We start from the raw sequence: 14703 nt of genomic DNA on the forward strand, positions 1-14703 counted from the left end.
AATGTTTTGCAAATTCGCACCTTGTTCGACGGTCTTTGAACACAACGTAGTTGCTGTTCGGTTACGTTCGCCCTACTCCGAATGCCTCCCGGACGCCTCTCTGGTGACGTGTTCCGGCCATGCCCAGCCGAGGGAAGGCCCCTGGGCAGACCTAGGACATGCTCGAGGGTTTATGTACTTGGTGTCCTCCCATCATGCTTTGCGGTACTGCTTTTTAAACAGTTGTTATTATGTGTTTAATGTTTTGGATTAGGTTTTTTGTCATTCCATGTGGGGTTGTGTGCCTTTGCACAATGTTAACGGGGCTTAATACATTCATACACAAAAAGTGTTTTGTTCACTGCATTGGTTGTTGGTTGTGTGTCCAGCAATTTTTCTTTGGTATGAAGTATTTGATTCTAAAAATAAGTGTTTTCAGTTTAAAGGTCCTGTTTATTTGTACAGAAATCTTAATTTAGGATTTTTTGTCAACTAAAATGAACTAGCTGCATAGACAGATCATTTCTTTTGTTTTAGGTTCTTTTCCCAATATCTAGTCTGACAACGCATACACTGGCTCTGTGGCTCTGTTGAGATGGCAAAGGTCAAGGGTGGCGTTGGTGACGGGAGTGTCGCAATCAAAGTTTAAGGAAGACATAGATTACTATGTCAACTAGGCAACTATTGCCCGTATAGCTAATTAAGGTTGTATGATACTTGGAACAAGTTGAATAAAATTACAAAATAAAATACCAATATTTAGACTTTTTTGTAATACTATTTATTAATTTAGTAACAACAATTACTGATGTAATTGTATAATATATAATAAAATGGCAATTACAAAAAGAATAATAATTGTGTAATATTAATAACAATTATACTGTAATTATAATTATAATAATACCAATAGTAATAACCGTTGATAATAACAATAATTATTTATTGCATAATACTATTTATCTATGTATGTAATATGTCAAGTATAAATAATAATTAGACATGTCCGATTCTATCAACTTGATATCAGCTAAAAAAATCTAATATTCGGTATTGGGATTTTCCCTTTATGAGAAGTGATGTAGCACACGTAGCATTAGCATTGCCTTTGCGGATATTGTAGCTAAATGCATTTAAGTGTTGCTCAAAAGGCTGTTAAGCCTTACTTTAACAAGGAGAGCAACATCAGGGCTCATAATGACCTACATTGAAATCACGGGTGGGTTAATATTCCCTACCATTCTTACCCACGGTGTCTTAGAGAAAGTACCAAAACATCACACAGCAAGTTAGATAAAAATCCAAAAATAGGCACCACTCTTTTTTTTTTGCTTTGTAAACACACGACCTTTCACCTCAACTGGGTTTCAGATGAGATTTTTTAAAACTACAATGCCGCTTTACTGCAAACATCTGCCCAGCAAATTCAGCCATCCTAACTCAGATTCCCCGAAAAAACCCAAGGGAACCATGTGGCATAGAACAATAACCTCTCAAAGTTGAAACCCTAATGGGACTCTTGAGGTCAAGCGTGAAGGTACTTACTCAAGGAACTCTGTGATGTACTTGCGGCTGCACTTTGACCAGGACCAGGGGTTGGTGTCGTAGTTGAGGGTGGGAGCCATGACATGATACTGGTGCTTCATGCCGGCCTCCCGACATTTGGGGTTGTCGTCGTGAGGCATGTTGAACCTAAGAAATACACATAGCATGATTATGGGCTGCTTGATGTCTCAGTCATGGTTCCACAAGATTAAGCGTAACAAAACGTATGCTCAGCACCTTTTAATGCCACGGTGGCGTGGACACCTCTTTTCCACTTTATACTGGGTGTCAAACAACAAGACATGTTTGTCCGTCAGGTCTGCTGATGAGAACCACCTCCAGCTCACCCCTCAAAAAGACCAAAGGTCGCCATCTCACATTCTCAAACGGCTTAAGAGAGGAAAGGTGCGCCCGCGATCCACCATCCACACTCATAACATGGTGCTTTCATTCCACGGACGTGACGATGAAGAGGCATACTGTATGTACACTACCTAACATTCTCATAACCAAACTTGTCAATAATAATAATAACAATAATAAATGTTATTTATATTGCACTTTACATTACAGAAATCTCAAAAGTGCAATCTCAATGCAAAATCTCAAGTGTCACTGATATGTATGTGCAATACACTATCAAAATTATTCAACCCCCACTGCAATAATGCGTTTTAGCAAGTTTGCCTTTCATTTTTAAATCTCGTTTATAATCAGAATAAAGGACTTTGATAAATAAGAGAAATAAGACAAATGCAACTTAAATCACAACAATACTTTTCTTAATATATCAACAAATGTCCTTTCTGTGATTACCACTTTGACAAAATTATTCACCCCTTGGTCACATACCTCTTTAATACTTAGTAAAACACCTTGGCAATAATAACGTCCTTCAGACCTGATACATAGTTTGACACTATTTTCTTGCAGCGATCTACAGGACTCTTAGCCCATTCCTCATGGGAAAAGGCCTCCAGTTGACTGGCATTTTTGGGCTTTCATGCTGCAACTGCCTTCTTTAAGTCCCACCACAGATTCTCTATCGAATTCAAGTCAGGCGATTGCAATGGCCACTCCAGAATCTCCCAGCCCTTTGTCTGCAACCAAGCTGTGGTAGATTTGGATTTTGATATGCTAGGGATTGTTGTCCTGTTGGAAGGTCCAACGTCTCCCAAGCTTAGTTTTGTCCCTGACTACATGAAATTTACACCCAAGATTTCCTGGTAGTTGACTGAATTCATGGTACCTCGCACACACTGAAGATTTCCTGTACCTGAAGAAGAAAGAAAACAGCCCCAGAGCACGACTGACACCCCACCATGCTTCACTGCAGGCAAGGTGTTCTCTTCTTTCAAAGGCATCCTTCTTCCTCCTCCAAACATATTGTTGAGCCATAGGACCAAAGAGTTCCAATTTTGTCTTGTCGCTCCATAGACCAGTATCCCGAAACCCTTGTGGTTTGTCTACGTGTTGTTTGTCCTACTGGAGTCAACACTTCTTGTGATTTGGAGTCAGCAGAGGGGTGAGTGTGCGCCTTGTGGTCTGGGCTGAAACCTCGGTACCTCCCTCTGCTAAGTCCTGTTGTATTTCCTGAGCTGTCACACGAGGATTTTCCTCCACCTTTGCTTCAGGTACCGGACAACAGTCGCTGACAGCATCCTCTTTCTGCTGCGCCCAGTTCGCGTTTCCACTGTGTCTTGAGCTTTAAATCTGCAAAGAATGCTTCAGATTGTGTCTTTTGAAACGTTGAATTCCTTTGCTATGTTTTTATATCTGGGACCTTCTCTCTTGACTTCTTTGACCATTGCCTTGGACTTCACCACGTTGCAAAGACACCACTGACTGTCTAGAAGGAGCTGAGCATCACAGTTGTTTTAAATCTGCTGCATTTTTGTTTCTTATGGTTCTATCCACATCTACAGGTGTTTAACACCTGACTTGAAAACACCTGATTGAAACCTCTCTTCTTATGAGTGGTCGTCTTTAAGGGGTTGAATAATATTGTCAGTGAGCAAAACACTAAAAGGGCATTTGTTATTGTATTAGAATAAATATTGTTGTCGTTTTAGAACTCCTTGTAAGATTGTATTATAAACATGATTCAGGGGAAAAACTCGGCCACCCCCTCACCCAGTCCCCAGCTTTGACACTGGAACTGTTTGCGTTTGTGCCCTCCGACTCAGTGTCAGTGGGATTGAGAAGGACCTCAGAGTATTCAGACGATATCCTCAGTTAATGTCAGCAGCACTGAGGTGTCAGATGGTTTGCCAGAGCCTCTTTGTTGCCAACTGAAGGTCCTGCTCCATGGCCTCAGCAAACTCCATCACCCAAGTTTTTGTCTTGACCACGTCGAAGCCGTGTGCAGCTTGGCATGCCAGGACTTGCTTGTCAGCTGCTTCGGGAGTCCTACAAGTCATCCATGCTCGACTGGACTCCTTATTCAGCTTGACGGCAGCTCTGAAGTTTGGTGTCCATAATCGGGTTCTGGGCTTGCCTCCACGACTGCCGCAAACCACCTTGCAGCTGCAGTTCTAATTGGTTGCCTCAGCAATGCAGGCATAGAATACAGTCCATTTGGACTCGATATCTTTGTTCTCCCTTGCTCTGCCGGAGAAGACTCAACGAACGAGAGCCAATACGATAAGCCTGCACCAGCGCTCAGCCTCTCCACTGCAGCAGCTCCAAAGCAGAACGAGGTCAAGCTCCACTCAATGAGTTTGGTTCCAGAACCCAACCTGTGAAGTGAGTATGTTTAATCAGAATGTCTCAACCTTTCGCACAAGTTTGGGGTCCTTCCCCACCAGAAAAGTGACATTCCATCTCCCAAGAACCAGATTTGGCTGCCGAAAACCAGGTCGTCCAAGCGCTCGCCCTCGATTGCACCAGACCCTTATGCATGCTGCCACAGGGAGTGGGTCTCCGGGGGAGAGACTCCCATGGGTGAAGGCCCAATCGCCAGGTGCTCGCCTGCGAAGCCCTCGCCCGGGCCTGGCTCCAGGGTGAGTCCCTTGTGTTTGTTTGGTCGTCTGAATTACTCTTAGTTCTTCTTAGTCTGGCCCAGGGGTGTCACTAGGTTCTGAGGACAGGGGGGGCTTAGATGTACAGAATATGAATGAATGTAGTAGACGTTCAAAAAAATAAAAAAATAATACCAAAAAACAAATAAGGAACAAGAAGAGGGATATAACGTTCCCACTTTTGGACAGATTTAGTAGAGATACTCAATTGTTTGAGGCCACCATTAAATGTACACAAGTACACACAATCTACACAATATACATAGGCCCTAAAATAGGCCTAATGACGCCACTGGTTCATACATCATATAATCTTGCATAATGAACACATTATCAGGTATTTGTTTCCTGCTGCACCACTAATGCCGACTAATCCAGCCTGGGCTAAAAGACCTCAAAATACAAAAAATGGCAGAGAGACCTTTAACCCACATTCCAATGACCTCCAAGAAAAAAAAACATCAAATGAAGATGCGTCCAAAAAAAGATGAATACAAAACCCAACCTGTTGTATTCAATGAAAGCATCTGCAAATGAAGACCTCTTGTTGCTCTTGTTTGCATTTGGCAAGCCCATAAAGACCGTCTTCTTGATGATGTGCAGAATCGGAACCACGCAGTCAACAGGCGCGCTCTGGCGCCTGCGGACGAGCGCACGCACGTATGTGTGTATTTACACACAGCTGTATGATGTCGGCAATGTTTACAACAGGATGTGGGTCAAGGCTGGCCGCAGGGTCTCACTGTCTCACACACACACAAACACACACCTGACACACACACCAAATGAAAGTTCAGCAGACATACGTAATATAACGATACTTCTGGCTGATTCGGACAACGTCATCTCCACCAGCTTGGCTTGACTGCAACTTTGCAGAAGGCAGACTTATAACCACTCAAATCTTTCATGAATGATTATAATGATACCCTGTGATCCTCCTCGGGACGATTTATTACCTGGTGCACATTTATAGCGCAGGTATAGCATACAGTCTTCAAGTATTTGATAATGGTAATGGTAATGGTTTTATTTCATTTGAACATGCATCAGATTCCAATTGAATGCATCCCATAATCAGTTCCCAGTTCCACATGTCCAAAAGGAGTAGGAAGAAGCAAAGCTTATTAAATCCTACCCCTCCATCTGGTACTTTTACAATCACTAACTGTTACATTTGTTCACTTCCTGCTTTCCTAATATAGTTTTTTTTATTATTATTTTTTATTATTATTATTATATATTTTTTTGTCACGTACCGAAGTAGGAGGTGACATGAGCATCCAATGCCATAATGGGTACCATAGTAAGTGTCAATATAGTGATATATATAGCACATCATGACTGGTTCAAGACTCTTCATCCTTGTATTTAGCAAACATCAACTGCTTGTATTGTTTCTTGAATTGGCTCATCGTTGTGCATTGTTTGAGTATTTGAGGAGATAAGAGGCTGTTACCGTAATGAGGAAATAAATCAGTGGCTTTGCTACACCCCCGGCGGCGGTGCATCAACAGAGGAATCAATTCCAGTGACTCACGTCGTGGCTGATAAGCAACACTTAAACAAGTATGCTGCTGAAATGATCACTTCACACTGTATACTTCAAGAGGGAGTTCACACTCGAACAGATCATTTCAAAAAAATCTGGTTATCCGAAGCTTGGTGTGAACCAAAGTAGCACACCGAAGTGTCTCAGTGCGCTTGTGAGATGGAAGCGCTAACGGTGCTAACCTGGCTGCAGAGGCGACCATGAGTGCAGCATAATTGCACTCAAGATTGAAGATTATATTTAACTTTTTCTACATTTATTTTAAAAATTGAGTATACTATTTCATTTCAGTGGGCATTTTTCTCTAATAATGTTTACATTTTAATAAAACTTTGCACACATATTTGGCCTTGACTTTTGTCTAAATTCAGTTTATGGAAAGAATATCAGGATATAGTATATTGTGTATCGATTTTCTACTCAAATATATTGGGATATGAGTTTTGGTCCATATGGCCCAGCCCTACCATATAGACAAAAGCATTTGCACGCCTAGCCATCACACCAACAGGAAACAGAAAACCATTTGCAGCTCAAACAACTGCTATTCTGCAGCGTGTCCATGGTCATTTTGTCCATTTGTGAGGTCTGAAAGTGTTCCTCCGCACCAAATGCATCCAAGCATGCCTTTTTGAATCTTCTTTCACACAAAAAGGATGATGTCCAACAATTGCAACTGCAATTCTGCATTTTGTTACATTTTGTTACTGCATAGGTTATTGTTTTTGATGTACATATATTTACACTTATTTTGAAAAGCACCTGCCACTTTTATATTTATATTGTTATTCCTTATTTTATTTCTATCCTTTTCCTTATTCTTATTTTTACTTTCTACAAAATGCACTCAAATTTCGTTGTATGCAATACAATGACAATAAAGGCGATTCTGATTCTGAATTCTTCACAGTATTGTCCAGACCCTGATTAAATGGACAGTAGACAACCACAATGTGTCCCAGGGGGCCTCTTTCAATATGCAAGTAAAAGAAAGTCAATAAAGAAGTCAATCAATCCTTCAACTCCATGACACAAACGGCCATCCAATCATAAAATCATAAATCCATCGTCTCCCATCCTAATACATTGATAAAGAGGTGTGCCTCTTTTCTATTTACGATCCAAAACATTTGACCTCAAACCCCCCCCAATTAGTCTAAATGCTTCTTTAATCCACCATACTGTGACGTCGCTCCCACAACCTGACACTGGCTTTCCCAGGCCTGCATTCAGGCATTATGAGCGTGCAGCATTTTGCACATTTTGTTTTATTTAGATTTACATTGCCAACCAAAAGCCCAATAGCTGTTGACTCTCGGGACGAAGGCTTGGCTGCTCGAGGCACCTTCATTGAAAGTTTTTTTTTTCCCAAATTGAGAAAACTGTCCAATCACCTTGTTCATTCTTTTTAAAACCAAAATATTCAGAAACTGGGGCTGTTGCCTTCGCCTTAGAAAGCAACACCTCTGTGCCTTGATTCATAATAGCATATGCTTTCTCATGAAGCTCATTTGGTGCTCACACTTTCTAGCCCCGCCGCCACAAATATGCTGAATGAGAGGAGAGGAGGGTTCACTCTCTCTGTTAAATCCATTACAGAACCAATGTGCACGAACCGATGCAGAGTGAACCCTCCTGTCATCCAGCCTGTACAGTATAGGCCGAGAGACAAGCAGATGAAACACACACGCATACATTTAGAGGTTATCACATGGTTTGTCTGGTATCAGGCCAGGTATCATGCCCCCAAGTGTCATTATCAGGTCGAGGGCTGATTCTAGCACGCGGGGGCATGATACTGGGCCTGATACCAGACAAACCATGTGATGATCTTATTATCACATACTATTTAATCATGAGCTTATTATCACGTACTTTCGTTTTTCCATCATGTAACGTGCCAGAGAGTTGAATTTTGATTTGAGAGAATCAGGCTCGTATTCATCCCCATTTTCTTTTCTGATTGATAAAATAATGTAGCGACCCTGACGTGTTCATGTTGACATGTTGTGCTCTTGAGTGTCTGACTGTTCCAGGTGACTGTGAATGCACCAGGGGTGGGGGCGTGTCGTGTTGAGGAAGCACTGTTGCGTTGCTGGCGGTGGTTGCAACGGCGTGGTTACGGCCGACAGTAGCCAGTATTGTTGTGTCATAAAAGCTTGTTAGCGATCACAGTCGTGTCCTTTCCATAGCGTCGGCAACGACGTTACAATAAACATAGACACGTATTTGTCTAACTCAGGCGGGGGAATACGTTCTACCAGTCTTTGTTCGTTCTTGCAGTTGCAGTCGCCCTTGGTTTTCCGACTCGTATTTGCATTTTTTGTTTTTTCGATCATTTCAAGAGTGTCCTCCTCATTAATGGTGATAAAACGTTCCATTTCTAATATTCTGTTTGCTATTTTCCCTATTTGTCTTTCGCCGGGAGTGTCAACCGCTGACATGTTGACAGAGCACAGACGGCAGCAAAACAAACGCTCGTGTGCTGTTCTCTGATTGGTTGTTTCACAGGCACGATACCAGAGCAACGCGCTCTGAGTGGACAGCTACGGGGGCTGATACTGACATGGTTAAACTCTATAGTTTATCAGTATCACTGCCCTGGGCTTTGACACAGTATCATTTGGGCCTTTTCCCGTATCATTCATGGGCGCTTTCTAGGGTACAGGGCCAATTAATACTGTCGTATGTGATAAGTCAATTTATCAAGGGTGTCATAATTGTTGACCTGTTTATGTTTTTAATCATCCATTTATTGACTATCTAGCCCAATTGTTGATAAATACTGTAACATGTAACCTGTAAGAAGGGTTAGCTTGCTGAGCTGCTGGCACATACATTTAATTCAAAGTTGTATTCATTATTTTTTGCAGCTGCGGCACTCTCAATAAGAGGGCTTTTTGTTGGCAGTTGTCTGTGTTCATATTGTATACTGTGCGCTTGTGTGTATGTGCCCGTGACTTACACATGGCCCAGCTCGTGAGCGATGGTGAAGGAGGCACTAATTCCGTTTTCCTCGCTGATAGAACAGCTGCGGTACTGGTCGCACATCGTCCCCAGTTCTGCAAGCCCTGTAGACACACACGCACGCACATATGGCATAAGCATGTTTTCTTTTAGTTTTGCTCTGTCACAATAATATTATTATGTAAAAGTATTACTACTGCAGCGTTTAGGACAGGGGTAGGCAAACTTTTTGACTTTAACAAAACGGGGGGGGGCGCAGACTATATATTTTACAAGTAACAGTCCACCTGGTATTATTGTATCTGTAAAAGTGTCATGCAATCTGCTATTATTATTTATTATTTTATATATTTATTCATTCATTCATTCATTTTCTACCGCTTTTTCCTCACAAGGGTCGCGGGGGGTGCTGGAGCCTATCCCAGCTGTCTTCGGGCGAGAGTGCACCCTGGACTGATCGCCAGCCAATCACAGGGCACATATAGACAAACAACCATTCACACTCACATTCATACCTGGACAATTTGGAGTGGCCAATTAACCTAGCATGTTTTTGGAATGTGGGAGGAAACCGGAGTACCCGGAGAAAACCCACGCGTGCACGCAAGAGAACATGCAAACTCCACACAGAGATGCCCGAGGGTGGAATTGAACCCTGGTCTCCTAGCTGTGAGGTCTGCGCACTAACCACTAGACCACCGTATTTATATTGAAATATTTTATATTTAAATATTTTATATTTAAATATTTAAACAATTATTATTATTATTATTATTATTATTATTATTATTATTATTATTATTATTATTATTATTATTATTATTATTATTATCACTATGCTTGTGTCCCTTTTTTCAGGAGCACTTTGTAAACAACAGACCACATCAAATAACAAAATTGATAAAACCATCAAAAGGTTGGCTCAAGCCACGATGCCAGTTCGTATGTTGAGTTTAAATGAAATACTTTGGAAAGAACGGACGGGCCGTATTCAAACACTTGGCGGGCCGGATGTGGCCCCCGGGCCGTAGTTTGCCCACCCCTGGTTTTGGAGCTTCAAAGTAGAAAGTTGATTTGGTGAAAAAAGTCTTACCAAGAGTGTCACACTTGTCTTTTGCCCGGCAGATATCTTCCCTGGGGGAAAAAAATAGATATGAGTCGATGCCTTTGGAGTACCAGAGGAGGATACATGAGTACAGATGAATATACCTGGTGATGAGGAGGGCTGTGTCGTGGTGGAAGGGGTGGCTGTCATCCTGCACGTTTTGTTTCTGCTGCCATGTACAGAAGTTGTGTAAAGTGGTGGCAGCGTTGAAACTCACTGCAGGACCTTGCTGTTAATCAAGGAAGACAATGCTAGTCAAAGATCATCTATATAGCAGCAGTTACGGGCTCCTTTTCAGGACATACTTTAAAAAAGGAGTGCTGTGCTGTTTTTAAGTACTGCAAAAACATTACTCAAAGATCGTCCCTTTCACCAGGCATGTAGTGCAATTTTTAAGCACCTACTGCAAAAACAAAAGATTTTCAAACTGACAGGAACAGTGTGCTGTTTTTAAGGACACACTGCCAAAAACATAGTTTGAAGATCATCAATGTGACAGGAGCAATTTGTTGCTTTTTTAAGGCTCTGTTGCCATCTTTTTAGGATCCTTTGCAAAAACGAAAGCACCTGCGGCATCTGTACCTGTTCATCGTGGATGACGAGCAGCTTGACAATCATGATGTTGATGAGGTTTCCTACGCTGGGGTCGCGGTACACGGCCGCTACCTGTAACAAAGACCAGGCACAGACAAAAAGATGCAAACCTCCACAAAGGTGCGCTGGATGGTGAAAAGATGATTTTGTTATTGTGGCAACAATAACACTTCACACACCAAGTCCCCTCAGGTTTCATAAACATACTCTTAAAGCGGTGCAGTCCTCCCTTCTGTGAGGGCGGACGAACATTCCCCTCCGTGTCCTCGTGCACCCCCGTCACAGTCGGCAAGCGTCTTCTTGAGGCCGCAGCCTCCTGACAGGAACTCATTAGTCCGCTATAAACATTTAGCTTGTCTCTGTCCTGAGGGGGGGACGTAAACACGGCCCGGGTCTGTCTCCACTTGCTCTTGGACCGACTAGACCACAAGCACCTTTGTGTGACCCCACATATACCGTGGAGGCCATGGTGAGATGCCATTCAAAGCAATTCCCATAAGAAAACCTGGAAATGAAATGATTCCTTCTAGTCTCAAGCTGTGATCGCCACAAAAGATTTATAAACAATACACGCAATCTTGGCATGATGCCAAATACAGAATTGATTTGCCGTTAATTTAAAAAAACTACATCAGGAGGTTGCCTACAGCCACAGTTGTTTTTTGATCCATTGCTAATTACAGACCCTTTTGTCGCCTGATGTTTTGTTTGTTTTAACAGAAGGCCCTAATGCAAACAAACTCTAATGCTGTGTCATGTCCGAATGGTGGTGTTGCGTTTTCTTCTGCAGGCGGATGTTGGGAGTGGAGTGGAAACCAGCTTTGAGGCGCATTACCGCATCTAGCAAGTTGGTGTGTAGCCCTTTGTTATGAACCCGATACAGCAACCGGTTTGGCCCGATCTTGTGGCGAAAGCCGATCTTATCTGATCTTCAAAAATACAGCAAATCGGCCCCTGATGCCAATCCTGAAGATCGGATCAGGACATCCATAGTTTGTGATGTCAGTCAGTTGATTGTTGATAATTCTCCAATCATATTCGGTATCTGAGAAAGTCAGCTTTTTCGCCCTCTTTCCTATGACTTGGGGGAGGGGAAAAGTCCATTCATTCATTCTTAAAGGGATTGCTGCAAATGGCGGAAATTCAAAATGTTTTTTTTTAATCTGATTCATCGATTAGTCGAAAAACAAAAAATTACAGATTAGTTGATTATTAAAATAATCGTAAATTGTAGCACTAATGTTCAGCACTACAAACTCCACCTAGGTGGCTCTAAATTGGTTCCTCCAAAATGGCCAGAAACGTCATTACAGTTCCTACAGTCCAAATACACACACAGTAGTTGTGTGTAGTGTGTAGTTCCGTGCAGTGGAGGATTCCACAGTGGAAGTATAACGAGAAGTTAACTAACATCGTTTTTCATGACGTACTGTTCTACATCAGATGTGCCAACCTTGAAAACATTTTATAAGTACTCACCCACCCCAACAGCCCCCCAACCACCCAAAAGTCAAAGTTTGGGGGCACTGTGATATTTTCATTATATTTTTATTGATTGCTTAATTATTATTCTTATTTTTATATTGATTTCTTAACTTGACTTTCTTAACTTTCTTAACAGCTTTCTTAACTGTGTAAGAGTGTAAAAAAATCTAACCTTAACTTGTGATTTTTCATTTTGTTTAATATTTTCTTAATTTAATAAAATGTTTTTGAAAAATAATTACATTATTTATCTTGTTTTATATTTTTGTATTTTACTTTTTTTCATATATTTTTTGCTTATTTGTATTTTCTATTTACCTAATACCTTAAAAATGAAAATTAGGTTTGTTGTGTCAAATTGTATTTCTATGTTTTTAAGAAATCACTAATCAAAGATCTTCTATATGAGAGGAGCACTGTGTTGTTTTCAAGGACTGACTGGAAAAGACACTAATCAAAGATCTTCTCTATGAGAGGAGCACTGTGTTGTTTTTAAGGACTGACTGGAAAAGACACTAATCAAAGATCTTCTATATGAGAGGAGCACTGCGTTGTTTTAAGGACTCACTGGAAAAGACACTAATCAAAGATCTTCTATATGAGAGGAGCACTATGTTGTTTTTAAGGACTTGCCTTCAAAAACACAAGTCAGAGATCCTCATTGTGACAGCAACAATCTGGATTCTTTTTTAAGGCTTTGATGCAAAACTTGTCAAAGATCCTCTATATCAGGGGTGCTCACACTTTTTCAGCATGCGAGCTACTTTTAAAATGAGCGAGTCAAAATGATCTACCCACTACAAAAATGCAAAACATCTATTTATTTTCAAATGTATTGAGGATTATTTGTACGTACAATGTATGTTGATGTACCTTACATAACCAAATGAGCCAATATTGGAAAACACACATAATTAACTATTAACATTTTTTGTAATTACCTGAGTTTACTTTGATGACTTGCACTGAATTGAACCAGCCAGGGATGCATAGTCCGGACAGTAGCTGCTGATAGCCAGCCTCAAGCACACTTCCAAATGTTTATCAGTCATGGATAATATCCGTATCATAATATCCGTATAATATTCCATATCCGTATGGAAGTGATATGTTTTTTGCCTTTTTACTTGGTCCAGTTTTTGCCTTTTTACTTGGTCCAGCTCCTTCACTCATTTTAGTGACCATAAACTTTAGCGAGGGCTTCAAATCTGACGCAATTCGCCGACTAGCTTAGCACTTTGCATCGTTGTTTACGCATGAGCGGTGACCTAAAGGTCAAAATTCAGTTGTCGTCTGACTGGTTGTCCTGTATGTCAATCAAGTAACGGGGATGGATGATAGGCTGACATCGTAAGTTCTGCTGCACTTAGAGACGTTGTTTGATTTGATTGGTCACCCGAAGTTGTCATCTGAATGGCTGCCCTGTATATCAATCAAGTGACGGCATTGACGCTGGGATGATATTTTTTTAATGTCACGCCGCGATCGACCAGCGATCGACCAGCGATCGACCAGCGATCGACCAGCGGTCGACCAGCGATCGACCAGTACCACCTCCGCGATCAACCGGTAGATCGCGATCGACTTAATGAGCACCCTGCTGTTTTTTTAGGATGTTTTGCAAAAACGCCAGCCAAAGATGCTTCTAATGACAGGAGGGCCATGCTGTATTTCAACAATGAAATGAGCTAGAGGCCACAAATGGCCCCTGGGCTGGACTTTGGATAAACCTGCTTTTTCTTCGGGTTGAGCGTGTGATGTGAAGTCAACTCTGTGAGCAAGCGCAGCGCTTGTTGACTGTCTAGCTCAGGGGTGGGCAAACTTTTTGACTTGCGGGCCGCATTAATTTAACAAAATTGACGGGGGGGATTATGTAGTATTTTACACGTAACAGTCCATTTTTACACCTATATTTTTACACATATTTTACATGTAAAAGTGTCATGCAATCTGCTATATGTGCACTTTGAAATCATTTATTTGATGTAAAGTGTGTTTCTCAATGTATTATTATTATTATTGTTATTTTTATTAGATTTATTATTATTATTATTAGTTATAGTAATGTTATTATATTATTATTATTATTTTGTTATAATAATACTATTACTACCATTATTATATTAATATTATTAACAACAATATTAATATAATAGTAGTATTATTATCATTATTTGTATTACTATTATTGTGCTTGTGCTCCTTTTTCCAGGAGTATTTTGTAATATTACTACCATTATTATATTAATATTATTAACAACAACATTAATATAATAGTAGTATTATTATCATTATCATTATTATTATTATTATTATTATTATTATTATTATTATTATTATTATTATTATTATTATTATTATTATTATTATTATTATTATTATTATTATTATTATTATTATTATTATTATTATTATTATTATTATTATTATTATTATTATTATGTGCTTGTGTCCCT

At 40.5% G+C, this 14703-nt stretch overlaps 1 protein-coding gene across 6 annotated transcripts in view; it reads right to left on the minus strand.

Annotated features, from left to right (window-relative positions):
• LOC131130761 (A disintegrin and metalloproteinase with thrombospondin motifs 20) overlaps window positions 1–14703 on the minus strand; it is a 141138-nt gene that overhangs the window by 99709 nt on the left and 26726 nt on the right. For all 6 annotated transcript variants that reach the window (XM_058074674.1, XM_058074675.1, XM_058074673.1 and 3 more), the window contains exons 5-9: window positions 10751–10834; window positions 10273–10397; window positions 10157–10197; window positions 9062–9167; window positions 1525–1671 (exon numbers count right to left, since the gene is read on the minus strand). In XM_058074674.1, coding sequence (XP_057930657.1) covers window positions 1525–1671; window positions 9062–9167; window positions 10157–10197; window positions 10273–10397; window positions 10751–10834 — 503 coding nt within the window. The remainder of the gene's footprint in view (window positions 1–1524; window positions 1672–9061; window positions 9168–10156; window positions 10198–10272; window positions 10398–10750; window positions 10835–14703) is intronic.

Source organism: Doryrhamphus excisus, chromosome 6 (genome assembly GCF_030265055.1).
Source record: "Doryrhamphus excisus isolate RoL2022-K1 chromosome 6, RoL_Dexc_1.0, whole genome shotgun sequence".
In the NCBI taxonomy this organism is placed as follows: domain Eukaryota; kingdom Metazoa; phylum Chordata; class Actinopteri; order Syngnathiformes; family Syngnathidae; genus Doryrhamphus; species Doryrhamphus excisus.